We start from the raw sequence: 26,223 nt of genomic DNA, 5'->3' as shown, positions 1-26,223 counted from the left end.
TGCAGACTCCCTCCCTAGGTACTGGTACACTCACTCGTCCTGCCATCTACTCCTGTTCTAAACAGCCCAAGTTCTCTTGAACAAGAATCTTGCCTCTGAACTCGGGATCCTGGGTCTTTCTTGACTATAGAACAGGTCTCTGACATCAATCAGACCTAGTTTTTCTTATCTCTGGTCCACATACTTGATTATAATGTCACTTCCGTTTTTGAAAATCCCAGTCACAAATGTTTGACTAATCCTCCTTTCTCATCTGGCTTCCCTTCCCATACCTATCCTCTCAGAGTCAGAGTTTCCAGCCTGTTCAGTTGTTAATCTGTGTCTTATCCCAACGTCTGGGGTTCTGCCAGCCCCAGGTTCTTTCTTCCTCCCACCTTACATTCATGAAACAAGATTGTGGCATATATTGTGAAAGAAAACATACTTTAAATCAAATAATTTGCTATAATCAAGTCTACATGATTATAATATCCAAAATGGAGTATATCGTATTATCCTTATAGTTTTATTGTAGATACTTTCAGTTCTATTAGTGTCTCCCAGTTTGCCTTTTATTGTTTTATGTCTATGGACATACAGCCCGCAAGCAAAAACAAATATGAACTTTAAACAGCATCTTAATCTTTCTATTAGATCTTCAATAGTGAACATATGCTATGCCATAATATGTTTAGGAAGACATTTAATCAAAAATTGCATAAGACTTTTCCCCTAGTTTAAGTCCTAGAGAATGTGTTGTTTATTGGCTGGCTAACAGCTTAAATTAATTTGCACTCTTAGTAAATCAATCTATAAGAACTTAAAAATCAACTCTATTTAAAACAGATTTTATTCTTAACACATGACAATTAAAGAAAGTTTATGGTATTTGAAATTAAAAAATGCAAAAGACAGTTAATTTACCATCAGTAATCCCTTGCTTCCTTCCTCTTGGAGGGGTTAATTAGAAATTTTATTTCAGTTCTTTTCTTTTGGAAATTTTATCTTAAAAATTTATATAGAAAGAAAGACGACTTCCTAGTTAAAATATTGGCAAGCTGCAACTCCATAAAAAGCTCTCTTCTAATTTTCCATTAAATGATCCATGAATACATACAGAAATTCAAAAATTCAGTAGCAATGGAAAGGAAAGATAACAGCCACCCATTTACATAAGTCCTATGAGAAATTCCCAGTAATTACTGAGCTGATGTGGCCTGATTGAAAAACACATTTAATAGCTTCCACAGCTCATGCGTAATTAAAAGAAAATTTAGGTATAAAAAGGAAACAGTGTAGTCCCACAATCTGTCTTTTCCTCAGAAATTTATTATCTGCACCTACCAGAAAACTAGAAAGCTGCCTCCTCATTGCACCCCTTCTGGCACATAGTAGGTGTTTTAAACCTTTTTTTTTTTTTCCTAATGAGTAAATGAATCTATGTGAAATATTTTCCAAGACGGCCCTCTAGTAAGACTTCTTTTGCGGCATTCCTCTTGGAAATCCAAACCCTCTGGACTTAAAATGACTCCCGCTGCTGGGGAAAATGTGGAGGAACATCATTCTATCAAGGCTGTACAAAATCTAGCATGTAGGTCTGGGGGTGGTAGCAGAGATGGGAAGAGTCCAGGTGATTTGTGGTTCCTGTTACTGGTGACAGTAGAGTTTATCCATTAATGGGAAAATAACACAATTTCCTAAAATGTCAATATTCCCTAGATTATTTGAAAAGTGCCAATGGATGTAAGACCCTATCCTCCCTACATCTAATAGATGGATGCTTCTCTGCTACAGGAAATTGGCCCATGGGGATGCATTGAGTTACCTGTGGAGACAGGCAGATGACCACCTAGGAAAGAGACCCCTCTCCTTTTTATAGGAGCAAGCAAGAAAAGAAAAGGCAGAAATGACTTCTTTTAATGCTAGAAGATAAGAGAGTGACACCTAAATTCACACTTAAATGGGTTATAATGAAACCATAGAGGGGTAAAGGAGAAATTCTGAAAAGCAACAAGACAAAAAGATATGATTTTCAAAGGAACAAAAAATTATAGCAAAGGTAGAATTCCCAACAGTAAGAATAGAAGCCAGAAGACAGTGGAATTACAGTGCTGAAGCAAATTAACTGTCAGCCTAGAATTTTAAATCCCAGTAAACTATCACTCAAGAGTAAGGATGAAATAAAAATATTTTCAATCCAACAATGAGGTTGAGACAATTTAAAACTCACAGATATTTGCTAAAAGAACAAATGGAGGACCTACTTAGGAATGAAGGAAATTTAATTCAGAAAAAAGAATTAGGATCCAGTAACAGTGGTTATTAAAATCATCAATAAGTGTGTGTAAATCTCAGTGAGGATTGACTATGGAAATAATAATGAATAATTCAGTGTTCTAAAAGCAAAGTGAACTCCATTACTAGATAATAACTATATTGGAGGATGGGTATTACCATTAGACATATAAGGTTCTTGTATTGAGGGGAAGAAGTTTGAACTATTTTAATATATTTTTTATAAAGTGTAAATTTTGAAAACTTGGGACAACCAAAAAATATAGAGATTTGATATATAATTTCTTTATTTTTAAGATGTATTTATTTATTTGAGGGGGGGCGAGACGGGGAGAGAGAGTCATTTTTTTAAGCAGACTCGGCACTGAAACAGAGTCTAACCAATGGCTCAATCCCACAACCATAGAGACCCTAAGATCATGACCTGAGCCTAAACTGAGACACCCAAGTGACTCCACCACCCAGGCACCCCATTTTTTTTTTTTAAGCAGGCTTCATATCCAGCATGGAACCCAGCACTGGGCTTGGCCACATGTCTCTGAGGTTAAGACCTGAGAGGGAAAGTCAGACACTTAACCAACTGAGCCATCTGGGCACCTGGACACCTCAGTTAACCAAACAACAGTTAACCAAATGAGTCACCTGGGCACCCCAGCACAATTTCTGAACCAGCAGTGGCATAAAAGGAAATAAAGAACACTTTGATGAGTCCAATAGAATGCAAGAATAGAGAAAAACTGAAGGAAGCATGTAGTACAGAAATGTACCGTATGAGATGTTCCACACAAATACATCATTAATCATGATAAATAGAAACAGACAAAACTGTGAAAGTTGATATTTTCAGAATGGAAAGTGAAGTGCAGCTTTATGCTGTTGACAAAATTAATTGGTAAGATATCTAGAAATGTACATACCTAGTAATATACGTATATACTAATCAAGAATTAGCTGGCATAAATATATTAGAATAAGTAGACTTTAAAGCAAATAAATACATTAATTTCAAAAAATCATCCAGTGTGGGTTCCTGGGTGGCTCAGTGGTTAAGCGTCTGCCTTTGGCTCAGGTCATGATCCCAAGGTCCTGGGACTGAGCCCCACATTGGATTCCCTGCATCAGGCTCCCTGCTGGGCAGGAGGACTGCTTCTTCCTCCCCCACTCCCCCTGCCTGTGTTCCCTCTCGCAGTGTTTGTCTCTGTCAAATAAATAAAATCTTTTAAAAAAATCATCCAATGTAGAGAAAAATTCCAAACTTAGTTTTACCTAACCACATAATCTCAAAATGTGTAAAGAAATATTTGACAAATATGGAAGAAGAAATGAACAAACCCTCAGAGTGGGAGATTTTATTATACTTCTTTAAATAATTGAAAGATCAAGCTGACGGGACGTTAGTAAAGGCCTACTAGACTTGACCAACACAATTAATGGGATTAGGCTCTCGTCTGCCAGTTAAGCCTACCATAGCTCTGCTGCAAATAATTGCCAGTTTTTGCCATTTAGTTATTACTGCACTTTGATCTTTCTGTCTGGAATTCTTCCTCTGCTTTAGGGCACCTGTGAGGATGTTCAAGTATTGGCTTTCAGCAAAATCTGACCGGGAATTGCGTACCAGTCTTTCCTGGTTACAGATACTTAAAGAACTTCGTGGGGAAATAAGTCCAGTGCTCTCAGCCATTTAGAATTGGTTAGGAAAATTAAGGTCACATGCCATTGTCTTAGCATCCCCCCAAACTTTCTTTTTCCTTCTTTGATTCCTGCTTCCCTCTCTTCTTTATAATTATCCTCCTTCCTTGTTCCTTTCTTCCCTTTTCCCTTTTTCTCTTTTTATCCCTCTGTTTTCACTCTTAAATGTTATATTTATTTGAGATCTTCCTGGTGATAGAAAAGCAAAAGTAGTTGAGTCTCTTTTGAAGTGATAAAATCCATTTTAACCAATATTTCAAAAAGCGAATTTGTTTATAAATATATAGGTCTTTATCATTTTAAATTGCTGTTACTTTATTGGATAGTCTAATAAATTTAACAATTTAAGCAGCAAGCCGTTTCAGAAAACAGTTTTTCCTGAGTGAATGGTACTAAACTATACTTCTACTAACGAAAATATTTGGGGCACCTAAGTGGCTCAGTAGGTTAAATGTCTGCCTTTGGCTCAGGTCCTGATCTCAAGGTCCTGGGCGCTCTACTGAGCAGGGAGTCTACTTCTCCCTCCCCCTCTGCCTCTTGCCCCCTGCTAATGCTCTGTCTCTGTCTCTCTTTCAAATAAAGAAATAAAATCTTAAAAAAAAAAAAAAGAAAACATTTTACAAAATAAATCAAACAGATCTAAAATTTGTAATTGCTGAATCCTTTTCTTGTTTATATGAAGTCTACAGCATACTTTCGGTATTTTGGTATTTTGGCATTTTTGGTATTTTTAAAAAATTTTATTTTATTAATTAACTAATTTTTTATTTGTTTATTTTTTATTGACATATAATGTATTATTAGCCCCAGGGGTACAGGTCTGTGAATTCGTTTTTGGTATTAAATGAAGAAGGTCAGTAATGAGTAATCATTAGCACACAGTGAATCTATCACTGACTTTATCTGAGTATTTGTGAAGGCAGATGCTCATGTGACAATAAAAACACAATAAAATAACTAAAATGGGTAAAATTCCAACTAGCATGTGATTTGATCTTTTTATTTGTAGGATAGAAAAAAAATGTATGCTGAAACTTTCCGGTAGTAGATGGAAGTGGGATTAGCAAATAGGTCAAAAATTTCTCTGAGGGGCGCCTGGGTGGCTCAGTGGGTTAAGCCGCTGCCTTCGGCTCAGGTCATGATCTCAGGATCCTGGGATCGAGTCCCGCATTGGGCTCTCTGCTCAGCGGGGAGCCTGCTTCCCTCTCTCTCTCTCTGCCTGCCTCTCTGCCTACTGTGATCTCGCTCTGTCAAATAAATAAATAAATAAAATCTTTTAAAAAAAAAAATTTCTCTGAAAATGTAATTACTCATGCATTAATTTATAACAAATAAATATTTATTATAAATTCATTTTTATAAATTAGTTTGTATCGTAAATATAGTAATTCTCTAGGTACTTCATTTTCTGAGTTACGATATGCTTGCTAATAATATACCTAAATAATTAAGTATAGAAGATAATAACCATTTTACTGTATTACTCAGTCTCTTCCAAATTTCTGCTGCACTTTCATCTAATCATGAAATAGCAAGGCAGAAAGAAACCTAATAGAGGTGAGTGAATCAAATTACATTCTGTAGAGCCCTGACATTCTTTTAAAGTGCTTTTGTTTGTCTGTAGGGGGGCTGTGGAAATGAATGGAGCCTTCTAGCTTCTCATCTTAACTTCAACCAGATCAACTCTAGGTTACTTTGCTTTATATTTATATATTGAGATTCTGTCGTAGGTATTTTTCAGACACAGTAACCCCCCCAAGCCAAAAAAAAAATGTTTAAAAGCCACTGATTAAATCTTACTCCCTAATTTAACCAGATTAAGAATTTATGTGCTAAAAAAAAAAAAAAAGACTCTTTTAAAATTGTTTGCCCAAGGTCACACAATATAGGAAAGAGAGCTAAAACTAGAAACTGGAATTTTTAACTCTCTCACCTTATCAGTTTTATACACGTCTCTTTGCAGTTAAGACACGGTAGAATGTTTCAGTAAAGCTTAAATGGATCACATCTGCCTGTACACATGTATTATGTAGTCTCCCCTTCCTTGTTGACCCTGGTCTTGGCCTGTGGCTTGCTTTGGCCAGTGGTTTACTAAGGGTAAAAGTAGCAGATATATGATAACCATTTATACATTAGGGCCTTCTTTTGTAGCTAGTAATTTTCACGTAGTGTATGTAACATATTTGGTTCATCTCGTAGATTAGAGAGCTCTTGGACAGAATTCCTAGTTGAGGTCCCAAATCATGAGTGAGCCCAGCTAATACCACATTAAGTAGGTAAGCTTTCCCAAATGAGGTCAGACCCCAGAACCATGAGCAAATAGATGGTTGTTTCTTTAAACCACTAAGTTTTGAGGTAGTTTCTTTTTGTAGTAATAGCTGACGAAAAGAACAGTATTGACTTATTCTGCCAAACATGACCTTTCTAGGATCTGAGCGCAGTATATTTTTATGTGTTATTTCAAAAACTATAGATCACACGACTTCTTCTAGTAGCTAATGTTAACATAAAATTATGTATTCTTTCACTAGAGAGAGTCTGTCTTTATTTCCTTTATTTCCTTCAGTACCTGTAATCTGGTAAATTTAGATACATTTGGTTATCTTTGATTATAGAACCCTGGGAACTGGCCACAGTTACCAGGATCATCTGTCAAGTCAAGGCACCAGGTGAGCTCCATCTAAGTAGAGTAGGGGATGAAAAGGATGGGTCCAGATTGTTCAGAACATACGTGATACCATGTCAAAAGTACAGATGCAAGCCCATATATCATATGTCTAAAATTTTTAAGTAGTAAATCAAAATAACAAATTTTTAAATAGACTATATTCTGTTATTCCACCTTGACAAATATAAACCAACCTGTAAGACCACGTTTGAATTTAGAATTTTTGGCCACCTTAGAGTTTTGCACAAGAATATGATAGCACAGAATAGCTGGGCTCTGGCCAGGTGCCTACTCCGTTCTCTCCCTTCCTTCACCTTCAACAGCGTGTACCATAAGGGGTCTCGTGTACAAATTTGTGGATGCCTCAGCCCATGTAATTAATTTTGGTCTACATCTTCCCCTTGATAGCCACACCTTAAGCTTCAATTCCAGGAGTGTTCTGATGAGAGGACTGCCAAAGTGAAGAGTCCTGTGCAAGCCCTGAAAATTGGATCCAACAGTTTGGATTGTGAATGATGGCATCACATGAACTGGAAACTTGGCTGGGGCTGGTTCCCTATAGGCCTGCCCCAATGAGCCCATGTACTTCTTGTATGGGCAGGGAGACAATGACAGAGGAGACACAAAGGCCCTAGAAAGCACGAGGCCCTGGATAGGAAGCTCTCTTTCCTGGGCCTAAGGGTGTGTATTTGGTTGGGGGATCCCCAGCAGCAAACCCTGAAAGCGGGTGGGTACTTTGAGAGGTGATCGCAGGAAACATCAGTAGGAGTGTGAGAGAGTGAGAGACAGCAAGGAAAAGCCAATTCAGGTAGTGTTGATGAGCAGTTGCCACTGTTAATAATTTAGGCTCAGTTGCACTGGGGATCTCTAGGAGTTCATGTAGAATTCACCTCAGAGTTATTCCTACCAATGGTCGAAGACCCTGGGTTATTTTTCTACCAATTTCATACATTATTTGTTGAGGACTGCAAATGCAGGCAATGAACTATCACTTCTGGCCTGATCCATAAGAGGGCTGAGTACCTTCCTATGCCAGGAGAAAGCCCTCAGAGAGAAAGACAGTTTTCTATAAAGCTATTTGCCTGCAGGAAGAATTTAAATGCCCAGGGATCTAGCAGGGTATGGATGGCATCTGCTCTGGTACAGAATTGGAAAGGACTTTGAGAAAACATGTCCCTAAAAGAGAATGATAGTTTGATGGCATAATGTGGCCAGTAAAATTCCCATATTTAAAAATAATCAAAATCATTTCTACTTCTGCTATTTTACATCCAAGGGAATATGGATCCTGGCTGATGAGTGCCTTAATCCAGAAGCATGGATTATCCTACTTACGTTTCTGGCATGAATCAATTACATTACTTCAGATGTTTAAGAAAATAAACAAATATTGTTATATCAATATATCTTCAGAAATAAAGCCGTCATTTTTCTGAATTCCACTGTTATGATGGATTCCTTTTGGGACTGGTAAAGGAGAGAGGCTGGCACCGTGCATTCCTTGTGGTCTTTACTCATGAACATTTCATGAGTTGGAAAATGTACACTTACGAATGTCCTTGGCTTTCACTTTCAGACTCAGTATCATTAGGAAGTGGATATTTTTAGGGAAAGGGAAAGAGTGTATAACATAAAACTTCCGATAGAATTTTATACTGGGACTTGTACATTCCAGTTATTGTTTACTATTAAATGGCTAGTTATTCTTTATCTTTGATGAGAATAGTAATTACTGTTAAGTTGCTTAAGCTTCCTCTTCTATGCAGTTTAACTTTATTTAAATTACTTAATCTAAATATTTTCATTTCAGTCTGTTTGTGAAAGAGAACAATGAGGTTTCTTTATTTCTGTTAATAAATGAACAATTTTGATCAAGTGATTAGCTGACCTGGTTTGTTTTAATGATGTTGCCACAACTCAAATAATTCGCTCAGAATGAAAACAGTCAATGAAAACCTGTACTTGAATAGGATAGAATAAAAATAACAACATTCTGACAGCCTTTATTTTCTCTTTAGACCAGCTGATAATCTTGAACTTTGGTTAGATGTAATAGATTTCAAATGTGATGCACTTTCAGTGTTTTTTAATATATAATATATAATACTAACATTATATATAGTATAAAATATATGACATATAACAATATACAATATGCAACATTCTGTATAATATGTTTTGTAATATATGACACCTAACAGGTAACACAAATACAAATCACAATTTGATTTTAAAATGATTTAAGGCAATTAATATTCTTGCAGATGTGACTGGTTTTCTTGACATACACTTGTGTATTTGAAAAACATGTTTGCCATTTTTAACATTTGAGGTGCTAAATGAGAGTGAATTAAAATTATAGCTAATTAATGTCATAATACTTGTCTGGTCCATTGGTTGATAGGCTTGTTTTCTTGGTTTCAGAGAACTTCCTCATATAGAATTAGGCTTTGAACATTTTCTTGCCATTTGTTTTTTTATCTATTACTTAAATACTTTGCCATTATCAATGAAATTTGCTTGAGACCTGAGACTCTTAAGCTACATCCAATTTTAGCGTTGAGAGATTTTTATAGTGGTTTTCTCGTTTTATGGACAATAAGAAAATGGTGACCTTCAGAGAAAAAAATTAGTGTTGCTTAGAAGGAAAAGGCCAACATAGTTAGTCTGCCTACTGTAAGAATTGATATTAGCTGTTGACCTAAGGTAAACGGTATAACAAGGTGATACAAGAAGTATTAATTGGGCATACCTCTAACTGCTTCCCTTGGTTATTAACTATGGAAAAATTATTTCCATCTGTTGCTCAAGCTGCAAATTATTTTGATTACCAGAGGACAGAGTACCCCTAAGTCATAGAAATGGAGCAAACAATAATACTTACCAAATATTCCATGTATGTGTTTCCTTCTCAGCCCTCATTCAGTTAGCTAGAGCCATGAGGTTGGTTCTGGCTAATTAAATGTACACTTGGCGCTTGGACATTACAGGTGGTAGGAGCACCTACCCCTTGCATAGTCAAAAATCCCTATTTAACTTTTGACTCCCTCAGAACTTAACTACTAATAGCCTACTCTTGACCAGAAGCCTTATCAATAGCATTAACAGTTGGCTAACACATAACTTGTATGCTGTCTTCTTACAATGTTTCGTATACTGTTTTGTACACTGTATTGTATACTGTTCTGTGCATTGTATTCTTACAATAAAGTAAGTTAGAGGAAAGAAAATATTAAGAAAATCCTAAGGAAGAGATAATGCATTTCTAGTACTATACTATGTTTATTGAAAAAAAGTCCACGTATAAGTGGGCCTGTGTGGTTCAAATCTGTATTGTTCGAGGGTCATCTGTAATGCGTATTACTTTTATGTTGAGCACTGAAAAGCCCTTGAGAAAGCTTCTAGCCACTTTTCTTCTCTTGACCTGTCAAGAAAGGAAGAGAGGTGTCCCTAATGGTACACCTCTAAGATAGTGGTATCATTCACAGCATGGGTGCCTGAGTGACTTTATGGAGTAGACCTTCCTACAACATATGTACAAGATATATTCTTTTTTTTTTTTTTTGTAAAGATTTTATTTATTTATTTGACAGAGATCACAAGTAGGCAGAGAGGCAGGCAGAGAGAGAGAGGAGGAAGCAGGCTCCCTGCTGAGCAGAGAGCCCGATGCGGGACTCGATCCCAGGACCCTGAGATCATGACCTGAGCCGAAGGCAGCAGCTTAACCCACTGAGCCACCCAGGCGCCCTACAAGATATATTCTGTCATTGATAAATAAACTTGATGGTTATGCCCTGGTGATTTAGAGGTAATGTGTTACTTCAGGATAAGCTAATCTCTTCTAGATTATAAAATATAATTAAATACAATAGTATTAAACATTGCTTTACTCTAAAATAAATTTTACGATTTATGCCACCAAAAATGACTAAGCTATTTAAAATTTTCTTTTTAATAGTTGCAGATGGATCTGTTCTAGTTCCTTTACGATTTGTTCCTCTCAGTCCTGGACGCTACCCTTGTAAAATTTTGCTGATATCACGGTATGATGTGCGTGTCTATTGCATTGAAGGTGTGGTAAATGAAGAACGTCCAGAGGCCAGGTTTGAATTTGAAACACCAGCATTTGAAGCCCTTACCCAGCATATTCCAGTCGTAAGTGGTACTTATACTTAATTAGTTTTTTGGTACTTTTCTCCATTCCCATTACCACTGTCTCAATTAAAGTCCTCCAAACCTCTTATCTTGAACTATTAGAATTTCTAATTCTAGAAATTATCTGCTGCCATTTGTTTCTCCACATTGAGGATAGAGCTTATTCTTCAATATAAATGTTACCATGTTATGTACCTCACTAATCACTTCTGTTGGATCTCTTTCCTTCAAAAAGTAACTCCAACTTCTTTAAGTTATCATCACATTCCCACTCAAAAGGGAATTCCTTTCCCTTTTGATCTCTCCCTTATGGTCTTTCCAATCTCTGCTTCAAATTCAGTTGTGATCTTCACAATTAAGACGGGTTCATGGGCTCTAAGAACAATGACTGGCTGTAGCTTGGCTCTCAAAGTGACATTACAGCATAGAAAAAGGTAATATATCTGTAAGGAATGTTGAATATTCTAGACTAGAAATTGGTTTTGTTTCTTTAATTATTAAAGATGTAAGAAAAGTCTGCTCAAAGCATGAAAATTTGCTCTGATGAGATGTATAAGCTTTGCTATCTGAGCAATTTACTAGATAGATCGCCCATAATTAGGAGTAGAATGTGTAATTCTAAGACCATTCTATAATTTTCACAGTAATTAATAAGTCAAACAAATATTTCTTTAAATATTAAATAATCTATGGGTCAACCTGTTAGGCAGTGCTCCAGTATGACAATGAAAGCATACATAGTCACCCTTATGCTAAATATTCACATTGTTGATAGTTGTTCTTAACAACTATGACTTTCAAAGCCTGAAATGTAATTTAAAATACAATATATAATTTTATTAAAAGTACCAAGAATTAATACATAATTCAGATTTATCAACATCACCCTTCTGATATTTTTCTACATTTTTTTTCATGCTTTAGAGTAATAAGACAAAGAATGAATGGAAATGTCAAGTTACTATAGAAGGAGAATGGTTTTTTGGACCTTCTATTTTATATGTTGGACCAGGAGAAACTGTGCAGTATCCCCTTACATTCAAACCTATTTTGGAATGTGAGATTATGGTATGAACTCATTGATTTTTTTCCTAGTATTAATTTGTCAATGAACTGTTATATGATATTAACCTTTGTAATTTATTATAAACTTTTTTGGAAAAAAGTTATATACTATATACTTTTGATTATTAGTATTCACTCTGCTTGAAACTTTAATAAATCTTTTAATTTGAGGGACAAAATCTCAAATTCACAATGCCATTGGCTGCCAGTACTTATATCTAGACTATTTTTACATAACATGCTTAACAAAGTAAAATCATTGTTCCTTTATTTTTATTCATTAAGATAGTTGATACTTCAGAGAATATTTTCTTAAGACATATTTCTTTGACAAGGACATAAAAATGCATATACTTGCTATGTATGAGAATGCCAATATAACCTCTGTCAGAGAAATACAGAGCTTTTCACAGGAAATTAATCTTTATCCATTCAATAGAAGTATTTATACATAAACCAGAAAAGTCAGTGACTGACACCTCCTTGAAAGCTCATTTCATTAATCAGATTCAAAGTTAATAGGATAGCAGAGATTGTTTGAGATCCAACTGTTGACTCCTATAGAGCTGAAATTTGGTTGATTTGTCACAGGGAAGACTTACTCTACAAAATGAAGTAGATGGTATGGAGTATGTCTTTGACATAAAAGGGATTGGGAAAAAACCCCTGGCCTTGGAACATATCACTATAGACTGTCAAGTAGGGAAGACGACAAATAAACCCATAATGGTACCCAATTATACGAAGACCATTCAAACATTTAAGGTAAGATTTTTTTTTTAAGGATCAAAGTGTTTTAAGAAGGAGTATATTGAATTATGTGAAATTTTAAAAAGATTTAATTTTACTTAACTAGGTGAAGTACCACATAAGGAAATGTTTAGAATTCTACTTTTTATTAGGCCAACAGCTATCAAAGTTCATTTCAATTATAAAGTTGAAATAGCAACAAACAAGTTTTCTAAGTATTAGTGTATGATCATAAAGCACATTAAAAGCTGCTTATTTGAATCATGTATTTTCACCCAAATAAGTTATTTATGATAATAGAAGATATTTTCAAAAGTATTTTCAAGAGCTCTTAAAAAATTTTTTTGAGATTTATTTATTTGACAGACAGAGATCACAAGTAGGCAGAAAGACAGGCAGAGAGAGAGAGAGGGAGAAGCAGGCTCCCTGCTCCCAGCTGAACAGAGAGTCCCATGTGGGACTTGATCCCAGGATCTTGAGATCATGACCTGAGCCAAACGCAGAGGCTTTAACCCACTGAGCCACCCAGGCGCCCCTGTTTCTTATGAAGTTTTACATCTGGCTTTCCTCACTTGATTTAAGCTAATCCTAAAATACATTTTTCCACTCCCCACTCCCACATTTATCTACAAATTGTTGTGTACCTACTAGAATCCTTGAAAGAAGCTTCACATATCTATTCATCATAGGTGCCTGAGTTTCAGAGGGTACTGCAGAAGTTTGGAAATTCTCTAGGTTTACCCTCTAGGTTTTGTTTTGTGGTTTGTTTTTGTTTTTGTTTTATAATCCTGAAAAAAGAAAATATGTGCTTTGGTTTTCTTCTCTCCTTACTGGATAGGAAATGGAGTGAATATTAAGAACAAAAATCTCATTTTGTCATTCCCCTGTTGAAACTTGGCAGTTTCATTTCTTACCTTCAGCATCAAATCCATATTCCCTGAATTGACTTTTGCTGTCCTTTAAAAGCCCATCTGCTCAGTGTCATCCGTTCCTACTCTTGGCTCCAGTAACACTCAGCCCTTAGTAAATGGTATTTCCTTTTGCTCCTATCTGGAAATCTCTACCCCATTCCCTATCTTCTGTTTCTCTGTGTTTGTCTTACTTCTTTTAATTCTTTAGGGCATGTCCTAGATGCCACTTTTCCCAGAATGGTAATAAAAATTTTTTTGAATAGCTTTTAAAATTCATGGATTATAAAATTAGAGATTAGGTATCTTTCATGTGCTTCCACCATCAGACATACTATATCATATTACTATTACCTTTTTATTATTTTCTACCAGATTATAAACTGAGAAAAGGGGCATGCCTCTCTTATCCATGTTTTTTTTTTTTTAAGATTTCATTCATTTATTTATTTATTTGACAGACAGAGATCACAAGTAGGCAGAGAGGTAGGCAGAGAGAAGCAGGCTCCCAGCTGAGCAGAGAGCCCAATGCAGGGCTTGATCCCAGGACCCTGGGGCCATGACCTGAGCCAAGGGCAGAGGCTTTAGGTCACCGAGCCACCCAGGTACCCCTCTTATCCACATTTTTATACCCAGCGTAGATTATAGTGTCAAGTACCTAATAGTTTTTTTCAAGGAAGATTTTCCATATTTTTATATTTAAAGAGCTTCAACAATTATAAAAGAACTATTATTAAGAGTATTTAAGATTTAAGAAACATTTGTTCCTAGAAATATTATCCATAGGTACAGTATCTCCTTTCTTAATTTGAAATTTACCATTGTTTTTAATCAACACAGAATAATGAGCAATATGAATTTGCCCTTTCATTTCATTTAATGTAATACAAAATTTAATACATAATGCAAGATGATTGTTTGCATTTCAATAGAAATTCTGTTGAGGAACAACAGAGGTAGCACCAAGGAGAAGGTCCGGGCTGAGAATCTTTGCTTTATACTTTCAGCTTTCAGCATACTTTTGATTTAGTAGCACTGAAATGCTTCTGATTCTCCATCTTCATTCCTCCATCTGTGAAATGAAATTTACCTCAGTGCACTCAAGACTGATTCACATTCTTTCCCCCTGCTCTTCCACTCTCAGTATCTTCATCTTTGTGGGATTATTTCCCTTAATGTATATTCTCAAATTTTTCCATTACCAGAGAATACTTGTCTGTATACTACTTCTTCTTCAACTATTATCATCTTTATTGTCCACAATTGCTAAACTTTTTGAAAAAACGATGGTTGCATGATCACTTCTTAATTTACGATGGGCGATTTAAAGCTTTTCTACTGTGCTGTGAAATTGCTGCCACAGCAATTACCTTTGACTTTGGGTCAAGAAATATCACTTATTTTGCCGATGTATCTGCCTCAAAACTCCTGCAGTGTTTGACAGTGTCAATCTGCCTTCTTAAAACTCCTCACCTTTTATTTTATATCATTGTGTATTTCTCATATCCTTGCCATTTCTTGATTATTACTTATCTGGTTCTTTTATCCCTCTAACCTCCTGATGTCTTTTCAAGTTTCCATTTTCCAAAGTATTCCTATGCCTTTACAACATCTCACCTGGACATTTCTTCACTTCAAACTGTCATCAAGTTACAAGGGCCACACCTGCCCTGTTACTCGAGCGGTATGTGTTAAGTCAGTTCCTCATTCTCGATTGCTTGCTCTTCACCTGCATTTTGACAATCTGCTAACAACTCAAACTCAATATATTCTTCTCATATCTTTTCTTTGTTCTATTTTTCATTGCTGTACTTGTCCTTTTTTTTTTAAAGAAAGAGAGAAAGGGTGTGAGCCAGGGGTGGGGGGTGGGGGAAGAGAGAGAATCTTAAGTAGGCACCCCACCCAGTGTGGAGCCTAAATGGGGCTCCATCTCATGACGCCAAGGTCATGACCTGAGCCAAAACCAAGAACCCAATGCTCACATTGAACTACCCAGGCACTACAGCTACTAGACATTGTTATGCCTTTTTAAAAAGGCCTTTAAGTTATAGTTCATCTTACTGCTATAAGAATAGTTTTCTATAGAAGGTTGGGACTTCCTCAGTATGAAAGAGAAAATAAAAAATCAGAGAACAGAATTGAGATACAGGTAAAATGCTGTGGTATTTTACCCAAGTGGTTAAGTAGTAGAAAATAGTTAAGCGGTAAGGAAAACAGCAGATATGAACTTCCAAAATGGTAGAGCAAGGAGTTGTATACATCTGTTCCTCCTCAAAAGCAATAAAACACTGGCAAAAATTGTCAAAAATGAAAATTTTCTGACCTTGAAATTAAACAAAAACTTAAAACAATCTGAAGAATATTTACTCAAGAAAACCTTAGGGGGCCAAAAAAAAAACTTGGGGGGCCAAAATTAAAGTCCTTTTCTAAGCAGGCATCTGGTTAGAAGACCAGGCATCTGGCAGAGCCACCAGGCTCCCTGAAACATACAGAATTTAAATAGACAGCTCCTGGGTGCCCAGGTGGCTCAGTCAGTTAAGCATCTGCCTTAGGCTCAGGTCATGATCCCAGAGTCCTGGGATCAAGTCCAGCATCGGGCTCCCTGCTCCACAGGGAGTCTGCTTCTCCCTCTGCCCCTCCTCCCACTTGTCCTCTCAATTTCTCTCTCTCTCAAATAAATAAATATAATCTTTAAAAATAGATAAATAAGGGGCACCTGGGTGGCTCAGTGGGTTAAAGCCTCTGCCTTCAGCTCAGGTCATGATCCCAGGGTCCTGGGATCAAGCCCCGTATCAGGCTCTCTGCTCAGCAGGGAGCCTGCTTCCTCCCCTCTCTCTCTCTGCCTGCCTCTCTGCCTGCCTCTCTGCCTACTTGTGATCTCTGTCTGTCAAATAAATAAATAGAATCTTTAAAAAAAATAGATAAATAAATAGACCGTTCCCCAGGGCGGATATGCACATGAGTAGTAAGCACATGAAAAGACAGTCAACCTATTAGCCATTAGAAAAATGCAAATCAAAATCACAATGAGATACTACTTCAAACTTACTAAGAAGGCTATAATCAAAATGACAGTAAAAACTATGAGAGAAGATGTAGAGAAATAGGAGCCATTATGCCTTTTTGGTAGAAAAGAAAATGGTACAGTCACTTTGACAAACAGTTTGGGAAGCAGTAACTCTGAAGGTTAAATATTGAGTTATCATTTGCTTCAGCAATTCCACTCCTAGGTATATCTATGTCATGACAAATGAGCATCTATGTCCACTTCAAAGCTCGTAGATGTTTTCATAGAAGCATTGGTCTTAATAGACAAAAGTGGAAGCAAACGGAATTTCCACATTTGTGGATACATGAAATATGGCATATCATACAATTTAGTATCATTTGTCAATGAAATGATATAGTGATATATACCACAAAACAGATGAACCTTGAAAACATTATGCTAAGTGAAAAATGCTAGTCACAAATGACCACATGTTACACGATTTCTATGAATTGTTCAGAAGAGGCAAACCTGTAGACACAAAGCAGATTAGTGTTTGCCTAGGCAGTGGGGGTTAGTTAGATAAAGCATTCAGTGATCTGAAAGTTGGATTTAACCAGAGTTATGGTCAAATTCTACTTAAATATTCTTTATTTGCTGTATTAATATTGATATAAAATTCATTGAAATGGTTCATCTTTTGCACATCAAGTTGTTATGCATGGCCTATAAAAGATACTCAAGTTGTCTAAGCATCAGTATTCTTGCTACAAGGAGCAACAGAAAATAAGCATCTTTCTTTTTGTAAGAGTCATTTTCTTTGTTCTATTTTTTCAGAGATCTCCTCAGATTTTTCTTTTATTGTAGTGTTTTCTGGTTTGCCTTTCATTTAAAGATGAACAGTTTTAATGGAAGTATTTAAGTTTTCAGTTTTTTCTATGCTTTAGCTTGTTACATGAATTTCATATAAATATTGACATTGTTTAATTCTTTGAAATCTCTTTTCTAGGTAACTTCAGATCTTCCGATAGTGTGGGGAAATCCAAAAATCACCATAGACCCTGATAATGCGGTTCCATATGTTCTACATGTGTCCCCTAGGAAACGTGGTATATTCAAAGGTAACAAAACCATTAGTAAAATATTATTAACCACCACACTAGGACAGATACAGGATGAGAAGAAATTTTAAAAATATAGTTTACATTTCCCTTTTCTAATAAATGACCCAGAGGGAAATTTGGTTTTCTACTTCAGTCATTAGCTTTGTAAATAATTGGAGCTTTGGAACATACCTTTTCTATCTTGAGCTATACACTTTTGGCCATTTATTTGAATGTATGCATTGGACAAATTTCTAGAAGTAGAAATATTTAGTTAAGGGTATTTACATTTAAAATTGTGATAAATACTTCTAAATACTTATACCAATTTGTGTGCCAGGCAGCGTCTTATGAGAATGTTTGTTTATGGGAATAGTTATTATAAAACAAGCATATGCACTGAATTAATACATGAAAAAATAGACTAAAGTCTTTGGTGTGTGAATTTTCCTTCCTTTGTCTCTAATGAAGCATTCATTTATACAAATTGCTCTGATGGTTCCTGAACAGAATTGCGTGCCTGGGAACAGTGCTGAGGGTTATTCTATAAACTTTTGAAGGGAGGGTGCTTGAGAAGGTCAAAGAGTCATAGGGAAGAACTGAGGAACTGATTCATTGAAGAAGTAAGCTGTCCTCTTTGAGAGAGAATTAAATGCCCCATGATGGTTGGATCCTGCTGAGAAAATCATCATATATAGGTAAATGGATATAATTTAGAAGTATAGTAAGTACACACCTAGTAGCAATCTTGTGCTCCGTGGAAGAATTAGTGTCTCAACCCTGTTTGCCTCAACAAAAAATGTTTTAGGAAAGGGTCTATAGTTAGCATAGAAGGGTCTATACCTAGTATGCCAGTGCTATTAATAAGTAGAAGGGAAACTTCAGAATGGCAAAAAGAGTGATCCATTCAATACTACTAGAACAAAATGTGCTGCAAAGCAAGACCCAACTTGCCCAACCCCACTGTCTGCTTCTAGTGAACTTGACCTCACATATTACTGATTACATAGTTATCAGCATCTTCCAAAATCCTCCCACCACTTTTCAGACATTTATTTGGCTTTGCAAAGCAAATTAATAATTCTCCATGTAATGAGTAGATTTTAAGCTATAGTGAACCTATTCCTAGCATTTCAATAAAGTAGCATATTTTGTTATTTTATGTAATTCAGAAGAATTGATTTTTAGAAATCTAAAGTTCACTTCTCATTTTAATAGTCAAATGACAGCCCTACTAGTGGATTTCCCTTAGTTTTGGAATGTTAGCTAGTCTTTTGTAAAGGGCAGTGAATCATTCAGATTTGCCATTATTTTTGATAAACATATTAAATCTCAGTTTCCTCTTCTACAAAAGGGAGCAAGTTCTGCTATATATGAGAAAGAACATATGAGGAACCTCAAACTGCACAACACTGTTGTATCAGAAATGTGTATGACTCCCTTAAACAAACAAAACTCCTTATCTATGAATCAGAATCTTAAAGTTATGGAAATGGAGCTAAGAATAATTAAGAATTCATATTTAATATATCTTTCCTTTCTATAGTCGTTTTTTGTTAGTTTTGGCAGCTTTCAGAGACCATAAAATTTCAATACATAGTTTCACTGAACAAGATATGAACTCATTTAACATGCTGGTGTGAAGGACTTTAGAAGGAATTTGAGGAAGTTAAAAGTGACTCGAGGTACCTCATTAAGTGGGGATGAATTAGTAACTCTTGCTGGCTACACAGGAGGTTTTGTAGGCTTCATAATTTTGAAAAATATTTGCAAGACACTATCATGTCTGCTCTTTCCAGGGCAGTCCCTTAGAGGTGAATGACTGTTGATAGGATTTGGAGAAGGTGACAAGGCGAAGTCCATCTTAATGATATTATTGTAAGAAAACTTATACAGTACTTGAAGCAGTATAAATGTAATTGCTTCTGAATAGTTGTTAATCTAATGTGATTAAAAAAACACACTCTAACATTTCCATATGTATATGAGAATATTTCTATTTGTGCCAGTTAAAGAAGTATATCTATGTGCATGTGTGTATCAGTGGTCTTTTTAAAAAACATTGTGCTTCTTTTTAGTTCTGTTCTTAATTACATATCAATTATTTACAAAAGGCCTATAACTTGGGAAGCCTTTATAAGTATACTAGTTATAAACAAAGCTGACATCCAGCTAATTATGCCCTATTTGTTAAAATATTGTAACAGATGCTTTTCCATATATGTTGGCAAATACCCAACTGTTTGAGCACCACTGTAGTAACACCTTGCCACTATAGCACCATAACTCCTCCCTCAGGCCCCCCAGGACTTCCCAACAAGGCAGCAGCAAATAAACGGTTAAAATATAACTCACCAGGGTGCCCCAGGATTTTTATCCGGTGTCCTTTCTCAGTGGCCAAATTAGAATACAGATTTGTTAATTATTTCAAATATTAGCCATGGATGCAAAGATGGGTATCATGCCTCCTGCCTACTAGGAATTCATATCTGGTGGTAGAAATACATATCCATCTTAGTAAAACGTACACTTTGATATACCAGAATGGCAATATATGGCACTGGGGAGCATGAGAGCAGGAGATATTAACCCTAACACTGGGGGTATGAGAGGTCTTTTTAGGGGATAATCAGTTTGATTTGGACCACAAAGGATAAGCTGTGATTTATTTGCCAATATGGCGGGATCCTTACAGCAGAGGAAGCAATCTTCCTGAAAGCACAAACAAGATGCTTCATGTCAGTAATGAGTTGAGGAGTATGTCTGCTGTGTGTTTGTGGTAGGAAATGCAGTTAGAAATACAGGCCAAATTTGATGCACAGAGTTTTGTTTTACTTCTTATTGCAGTGGGAGTCACTGAGGATTTCTAAGGAGTGTGAGTCAACAGAGTTTTAGAAAGAAAATTCTAGAGGTAAAATATAAAACAGATAGGAAGGGCAAGAGAGGGCAATTAGATCTGAAAGATCATTTAGGAGCCTTTAGTAATATTCTAGTTGATCAGTTCTCAATATTTGTGCTTCTTCTCTGAAAAGAAGACCCTGAGAAAAGAGTTGAATTGCAAATGGTTTAGGTGAGAGTTGATCACAATAAGTACTCTGCAAGAATGGAAAGATAAGATGCTAAAAGGAGAAAGTCAATAAAAAGTAAGCTAGGTATCAGACTACTGCTGAGACCTGGGTAAGCTCACCGGGAACCTTCAGACAGAATTGTCATGCCAGAGGACGAGCAAACTGTGGTAATGATCCACTAACTCCAATACATCACTGGCTAAAGTTTGCTCTTAGGGCAGATTCTCATGGCAATGAATCATTCCCCACTGGAAAAGTCCTAGGAAACCAATGCTGTATATGGAAGCTGTCTGCAGAGGTGATTTTTGTGGGACACCAAGAGCATATACCACAATAGGTATTATGTCATACTGTTTGGTAGGTAGAAATTTTGAAAAATGGACAGATTTGGAATTTTTGCAGCAACCTTCAGTGAGCTACAGTCATGTTTAAAGTGGGTGTTATGGAGACTTGAATTTGAATCCCTCTCTGGCCTTGGAACGAATAGTGAAGATTGACCATTTTAAATGAAAATTAAGGGTAAGGGCACCTGGGTGGTTCAGGTGGTTGAACATCCAACTCTTTATTTCAGCTCAGGTCATGATCTCAGAATCATGAGATTGAGCCCTGTGTCAGGCTCTGTGCTCAGTGAGGATTCTGCTTGAGATTCTCTTTCTCTTCTCCATCTGCTTTTCACCCCCTTTGCCCCCCACCACTTGCTCTCTCTCTCTCTCTAATAAATAAATCTTAAAAAAAAAAAAAAAAAAAAAAAAAAAAGAGAAACAAAGTTAAGGGCAGACTGAACTAGACCAGTGATAGTGGATTAAAGAATAGAGGAACAGTTTTAAAATAAATAAAAATGGGAAATGATGCTATAACAGCTTGGGTTTTCAGGGATTCAAATTCTGAGATGGGGGGTTGGCAGGACATTTATTAGGAGGTGTATTATGATCGACATTTGTGAAAAGAAAGATAAGAAGATATATTGACCAGGAGAAGAAGGAAGTTAAGCTTCTAGATAGGCCCAGTCAAGGGTTTTAGTCAATTTATTGGGGCCTTTTAAGCTAGGATGGTCTTTTGGAGTTGTCCCAAGTTAGCAGAGGGGGACTGGGCCTTTATGCTACTGTATTGATCAGTCACTGAAAGCAGACTGCATGTGAAAGTAGGTTTGACCTTGGATAAGGCTTTTTTTCAAGCTAAGACAATGCCCAAAGAGGGCTGACCTAATTTTTATCTCCCAATATCATTCCCTGTAGCTACAAAAAATAAGTCCTTCATTCCCGATTAGGAATGTGATTGATGTTGTATAGTGTCCACCACAGTTACATCTGATGGAAATAGGATATGGAGAGATAAAGGAGAAAGGGGAGTCAAATGTAATTCTGATAGTAAACAACACTAAGGAAGGTTATATAATTAACTGGGAGATATGTCAACTATACTGCCTTTAATTTTTTTTTTTTTTTTTTTTACTTAGCATAATACCCTCTGGTACCATCCATGTCAGTGTAAATGGTACATATACATCCTTTCTGATGGCTGAGTAATATTCCATTATACTTATGAACCACATCTTCTTTCTCTATTCATCTGTTGAAGGATATTTTGGCTCCTTCTACAGTTTGGCTATTGTGGACATTGCTGCTATGAACACTGGGGTGCAGGTGCCCCTTCTTTTCACTGCATCTGTATCTTTGGGGTTAAATAACCCATAGTGCAATTGCTGGGTCCTAGGTTTGCTCTATTTTTAAGGTCCTGAGGAATATCCATACCATTTTCCAGAGTGGTTGTACCAGATTTCATTCCCACCAATAATGTAAGATGGTTCTCCTTTCTCCACATCCTCTCCAACATTTGTTGTTCCCTGTCTTGTCAATTTTAGCCATTCTAACTGGTTTGAGGTGGTTTGAGGTATCTCATTGTGGTTTTAATTTGTGTTTCCTTGATGGCAAGTGATGTGGAGCATTTTTAATGTGTCTGTTGGCCATTTGTATGTCTTCTTTGGAGAAGTGTCTCTGCATGTCCTCTGCCCATTTCCTGACTGGATAATTTGTTCTTTGGGTGTTGCATTTGAGAAGTTCTTTATAGATCTTGGATACCAGCCCTTTATCTGATAAGTCATTTGGAAATATCTTCTCCCATTCCAGAGTGAAATAAGTCATTCTGAGAAACACAATTATCTTACGGTTTCACTCATATGTGAAACATAAGGAATAGTGCAGAGGATAATAGGGGAAGGGAGGGAAAGTTGATAAGAAACCATAGAGGAAGACAAACCTCTTGACTCCTTGAAACAAACTGAGGGTTGGGAAAGGGAGGTGGGTTGGGGAATGGGTAACTGGGTGATGGGAATTAAAGAGGGCACGAGATATGATGAGCACTGGATGTTATATTCAACTAATGAATCATTGAATATTTTAGCAAAAACTAATGATGTACTGTATCTTGGCTAATTGAATTTAAATTAAAAATTTTTTTATTAAAAATTAAAAACATTCACCATGATCAAGTGGGACTTATTCCTGCGATGCAAGTATGGTTCAGTATTCACAAATCAATCACTGTTGGAAAAGAAAAGATAAAAACCATATGATCATTTCAATAGATGCAGAAAAAGCATTGACCATGTACAACATTCATTTATGATTAAAAAAAAAAAAAAAAAACCCTCCATCTCCCTGGTCAGCAGGAAGCATGCTTCTCCCTCTCCCACTTCTCCTGCTTGTGCTGCCTGTCTCACTGTGTCTCTCTGTCAAATAAATAAATAAAATCTTAAAGAGAAAAAAAAAACCTCTCCACAATGGTTTCGAGTGAGCATACCTCAACATAATAAAGGCCTTATATGAAAAACCCACAGCTAACAGCTAATATCATGCTTAATTAAGAAAAACTGAGAGATTTTTTTCACTAAGGTCAGGAACAAGACAAGGATGTCTACAATGTAGTACTGGAAGTCCTAGCCACAGCAATCAGACAACAAAAAGAAGTAAAAGGCATCCAATCAAAGTACAACTTTCACTACTCAGACGACATGATACTCAGTATAGAGAACCTGAAACACTCCACCAAAAAACTACTAGAACTGATAAATGAATTCATTAAAGTTACAGGATACAAAGTCAACATAGAGAAATCTGTTGCGTTTCTATATAATAATAACGAAGTGGCAGAAAGAGAAATTAACAAAGAGCTTAAGAAAGCTGAGAATAGTAAGGTACTTAGGAATAAACTTAATCAGAGTCTTAAAAACTGTACTCTGGGGGCGCCTGGGTGGCTCAGTGGGTTAAGCCGCTGCCTTCGGCTCAGGTCATGATCTCAGGGTCCCGGGATCAAGTCCCGCATCGGGCTCTCTGCTCAGCAGGGAGCCTGCTTCCCTCTCTCTCTCTCTCTGCCTGCCTCTCCATCTACTTGTGATTTCTCTCCATCAAATAAATAAATAAAATATTAAAAAAAAAAAACTGTACTCTGAAAACTATAAAACACAATGAAAGAAATTGAAGATGACACAAAGAAGTGAAAAGACATTCCGTGCTCATGGATTAGAAGCACAAATCTCATTAAATGTCTGTATTACCCAAAGCAATCTACACATTTAATGCAGTTCCTACTGAGATACCAAGAGCATTTTTTCCTCTTTGTTCATTTTTTTGTTTTTTAAATTCCAAATATGAGTGAAATCATATGGTATTTGTCTTTCTCTGATTTTTTTCACTTAGCATTATAATCTCTTGCCATCCACATCATGGCAAAAGGTAAGATTTCATTCTTTTTTATGCCTGAATAATATTCTGTTAGATATATATCTCTCTATATTTAAGCTCAAGGGGTAATATGTATGGAGATATATATATATATATATATAAAAGAGCAAGTGAAGTTCAAAATTTGATATATGCCTATATATATCTAAGGACATTCAAAGGGTAATAACCATATATTCAAGTCAACCATTAAGTAAGGATTCAAAACCAGGCTGAAATAATTTAATATGTTGATAATTATAGAGAAGACAATCCCTAAATATACTTTTAAAGATTTTATTTATTTATGTATTACTTATTTATTTGAGAGAGAGAGAGAGAAGGAGAGAGAGAGCACGAGTGGAGGGATGGACAGAGGGAGAGGGATAGAGAGAACCCAGGCAGACTCCCAACTGAACGCGGGCCAGAGCCAATTGCCGGGTGTTGATCTCACGACCCTGAGATCATGATCTGAACCGAAATCAAGAGTTGGATGCCTAAGTGACTGAGCTACCTAGATTTTATCTGTCTACTAGATAAACGGCAGATTTTGTCTAACTGTTAATTAGTACAGTTGATTTTATTAAGCTAAGTATAAGATTTGATAATTATCTCTTATAAACTCTTACTTTTGAGCGACAAACATACTTTCATCTCCAAAGAAAAGGTCTTTAGAAATTCTTATAATCATTAATGACATTTATTTGTGACCAAAGAAAGGGGTGGGGTGAACTTGAGTAGTTGAATATCTTACATTTTTCCAAAGAGTTGACACATGTACAGAAGAGATAGGCAGTGACAAGGATCACTTAATAAATTATAAGACATTTTTATGTATGAGCAAAAATCCAGCTGAAAGAATATAATGTCTTGATCATAGCATGTTGGCCTAAAATGATTTCCAGACATTAAACAACAAGAATTTTTTTACACTTAAAACTAATGCAATGTTATATGTCTATTATATCTCAGGTAAAAAATTAAGAATTAACAAAATTAAGGAATATTTTCATTTAACATTTACCTACACTATCAAGGCTTTAGATGGTACAGAATGTTACATGGACATAGTCAAGTGCTCTCACCAGGGTGCTTTAGTTATTTGTTCCACATTACAAAACCAAATATTGAGGATCCATGTTTAAGATGGTTTCTTGTCATTTTAGTAAATTTAGTCTCTACCTTGAATATTCATGATAGAGTAGTCTAAAATGACCCTTGATAATATGGTAGCTCCAGAACATAGGTAGCAATGATCAATTGTGATGGTGCCAGTAATTACCTTGCAGTTTTTCAATAGCAGCTGAGAGTGGTCTTTTACTTGCTGAAAAATGATTGTATTCATTCAGTTCAACACAACTGTAAATTACAGCTAAGATTCATTTCTACAAATTTGCAGTTCAGAAGTTCTTACACTAGAATGAAATCTGTTATGACACTGTCACAAGAAAGCCTTGTCCAAACAATTGCAAGTAAGCTTTTAGTCAGCATTGCTGAAGACTTTAATTTTTTTTCCCCATAAACTTATGTTCAGTGTCAAAACAAAATGTTTACTGCATGCACAATAAAGTTCTTATGTTGGGCCTATGTTTAAACAAGATAAAAATTGTTTTTATATTTAGCACTCTGCTAGTCTCTGAAATTATACACTATCCAGCAAGATGTATACTACCAGTTGCCATCTTTAAAATACAAATGAAGTTCAAAATTTGATTTCTGATATTGTATGTGATGAGAAGCACTGCCTGTCACATGTATTTTCAGAGTGTGAAGCTGAGCAAAACTAGGCTATTTAAATTTACATTTTTCATTTAAAGCTTGGGCATTATATTCAT

At 36.0% G+C, this 26,223-nt stretch overlaps 1 protein-coding gene across 1 annotated transcript in view; it reads left to right on the top strand.

Annotated features, from left to right (window-relative positions):
* Window positions 1-26,223, top strand: part of CFAP47 (cilia and flagella associated protein 47) — a 515,984-nt gene that overhangs the window by 327,193 nt on the left and 162,568 nt on the right. The window contains exons 47-50 of the mRNA XM_044235156.1: window positions 10,590-10,786; window positions 11,711-11,854; window positions 12,443-12,616; window positions 17,508-17,619. Coding sequence (XP_044091091.1) covers window positions 10,590-10,786; window positions 11,711-11,854; window positions 12,443-12,616; window positions 17,508-17,619 — 627 coding nt within the window. The remainder of the gene's footprint in view (window positions 1-10,589; window positions 10,787-11,710; window positions 11,855-12,442; window positions 12,617-17,507; window positions 17,620-26,223) is intronic.

The sequence above is a fragment of the Neovison vison genome, chromosome X (genome assembly GCF_020171115.1).
Source record: "Neovison vison isolate M4711 chromosome X, ASM_NN_V1, whole genome shotgun sequence".
NCBI classification, from domain to species: domain Eukaryota; kingdom Metazoa; phylum Chordata; class Mammalia; order Carnivora; family Mustelidae; genus Neogale; species Neogale vison.
Note: the sequence above shows the minus strand (reverse complement) of the source record. Positions and strands in the feature narration are given on the sequence as shown.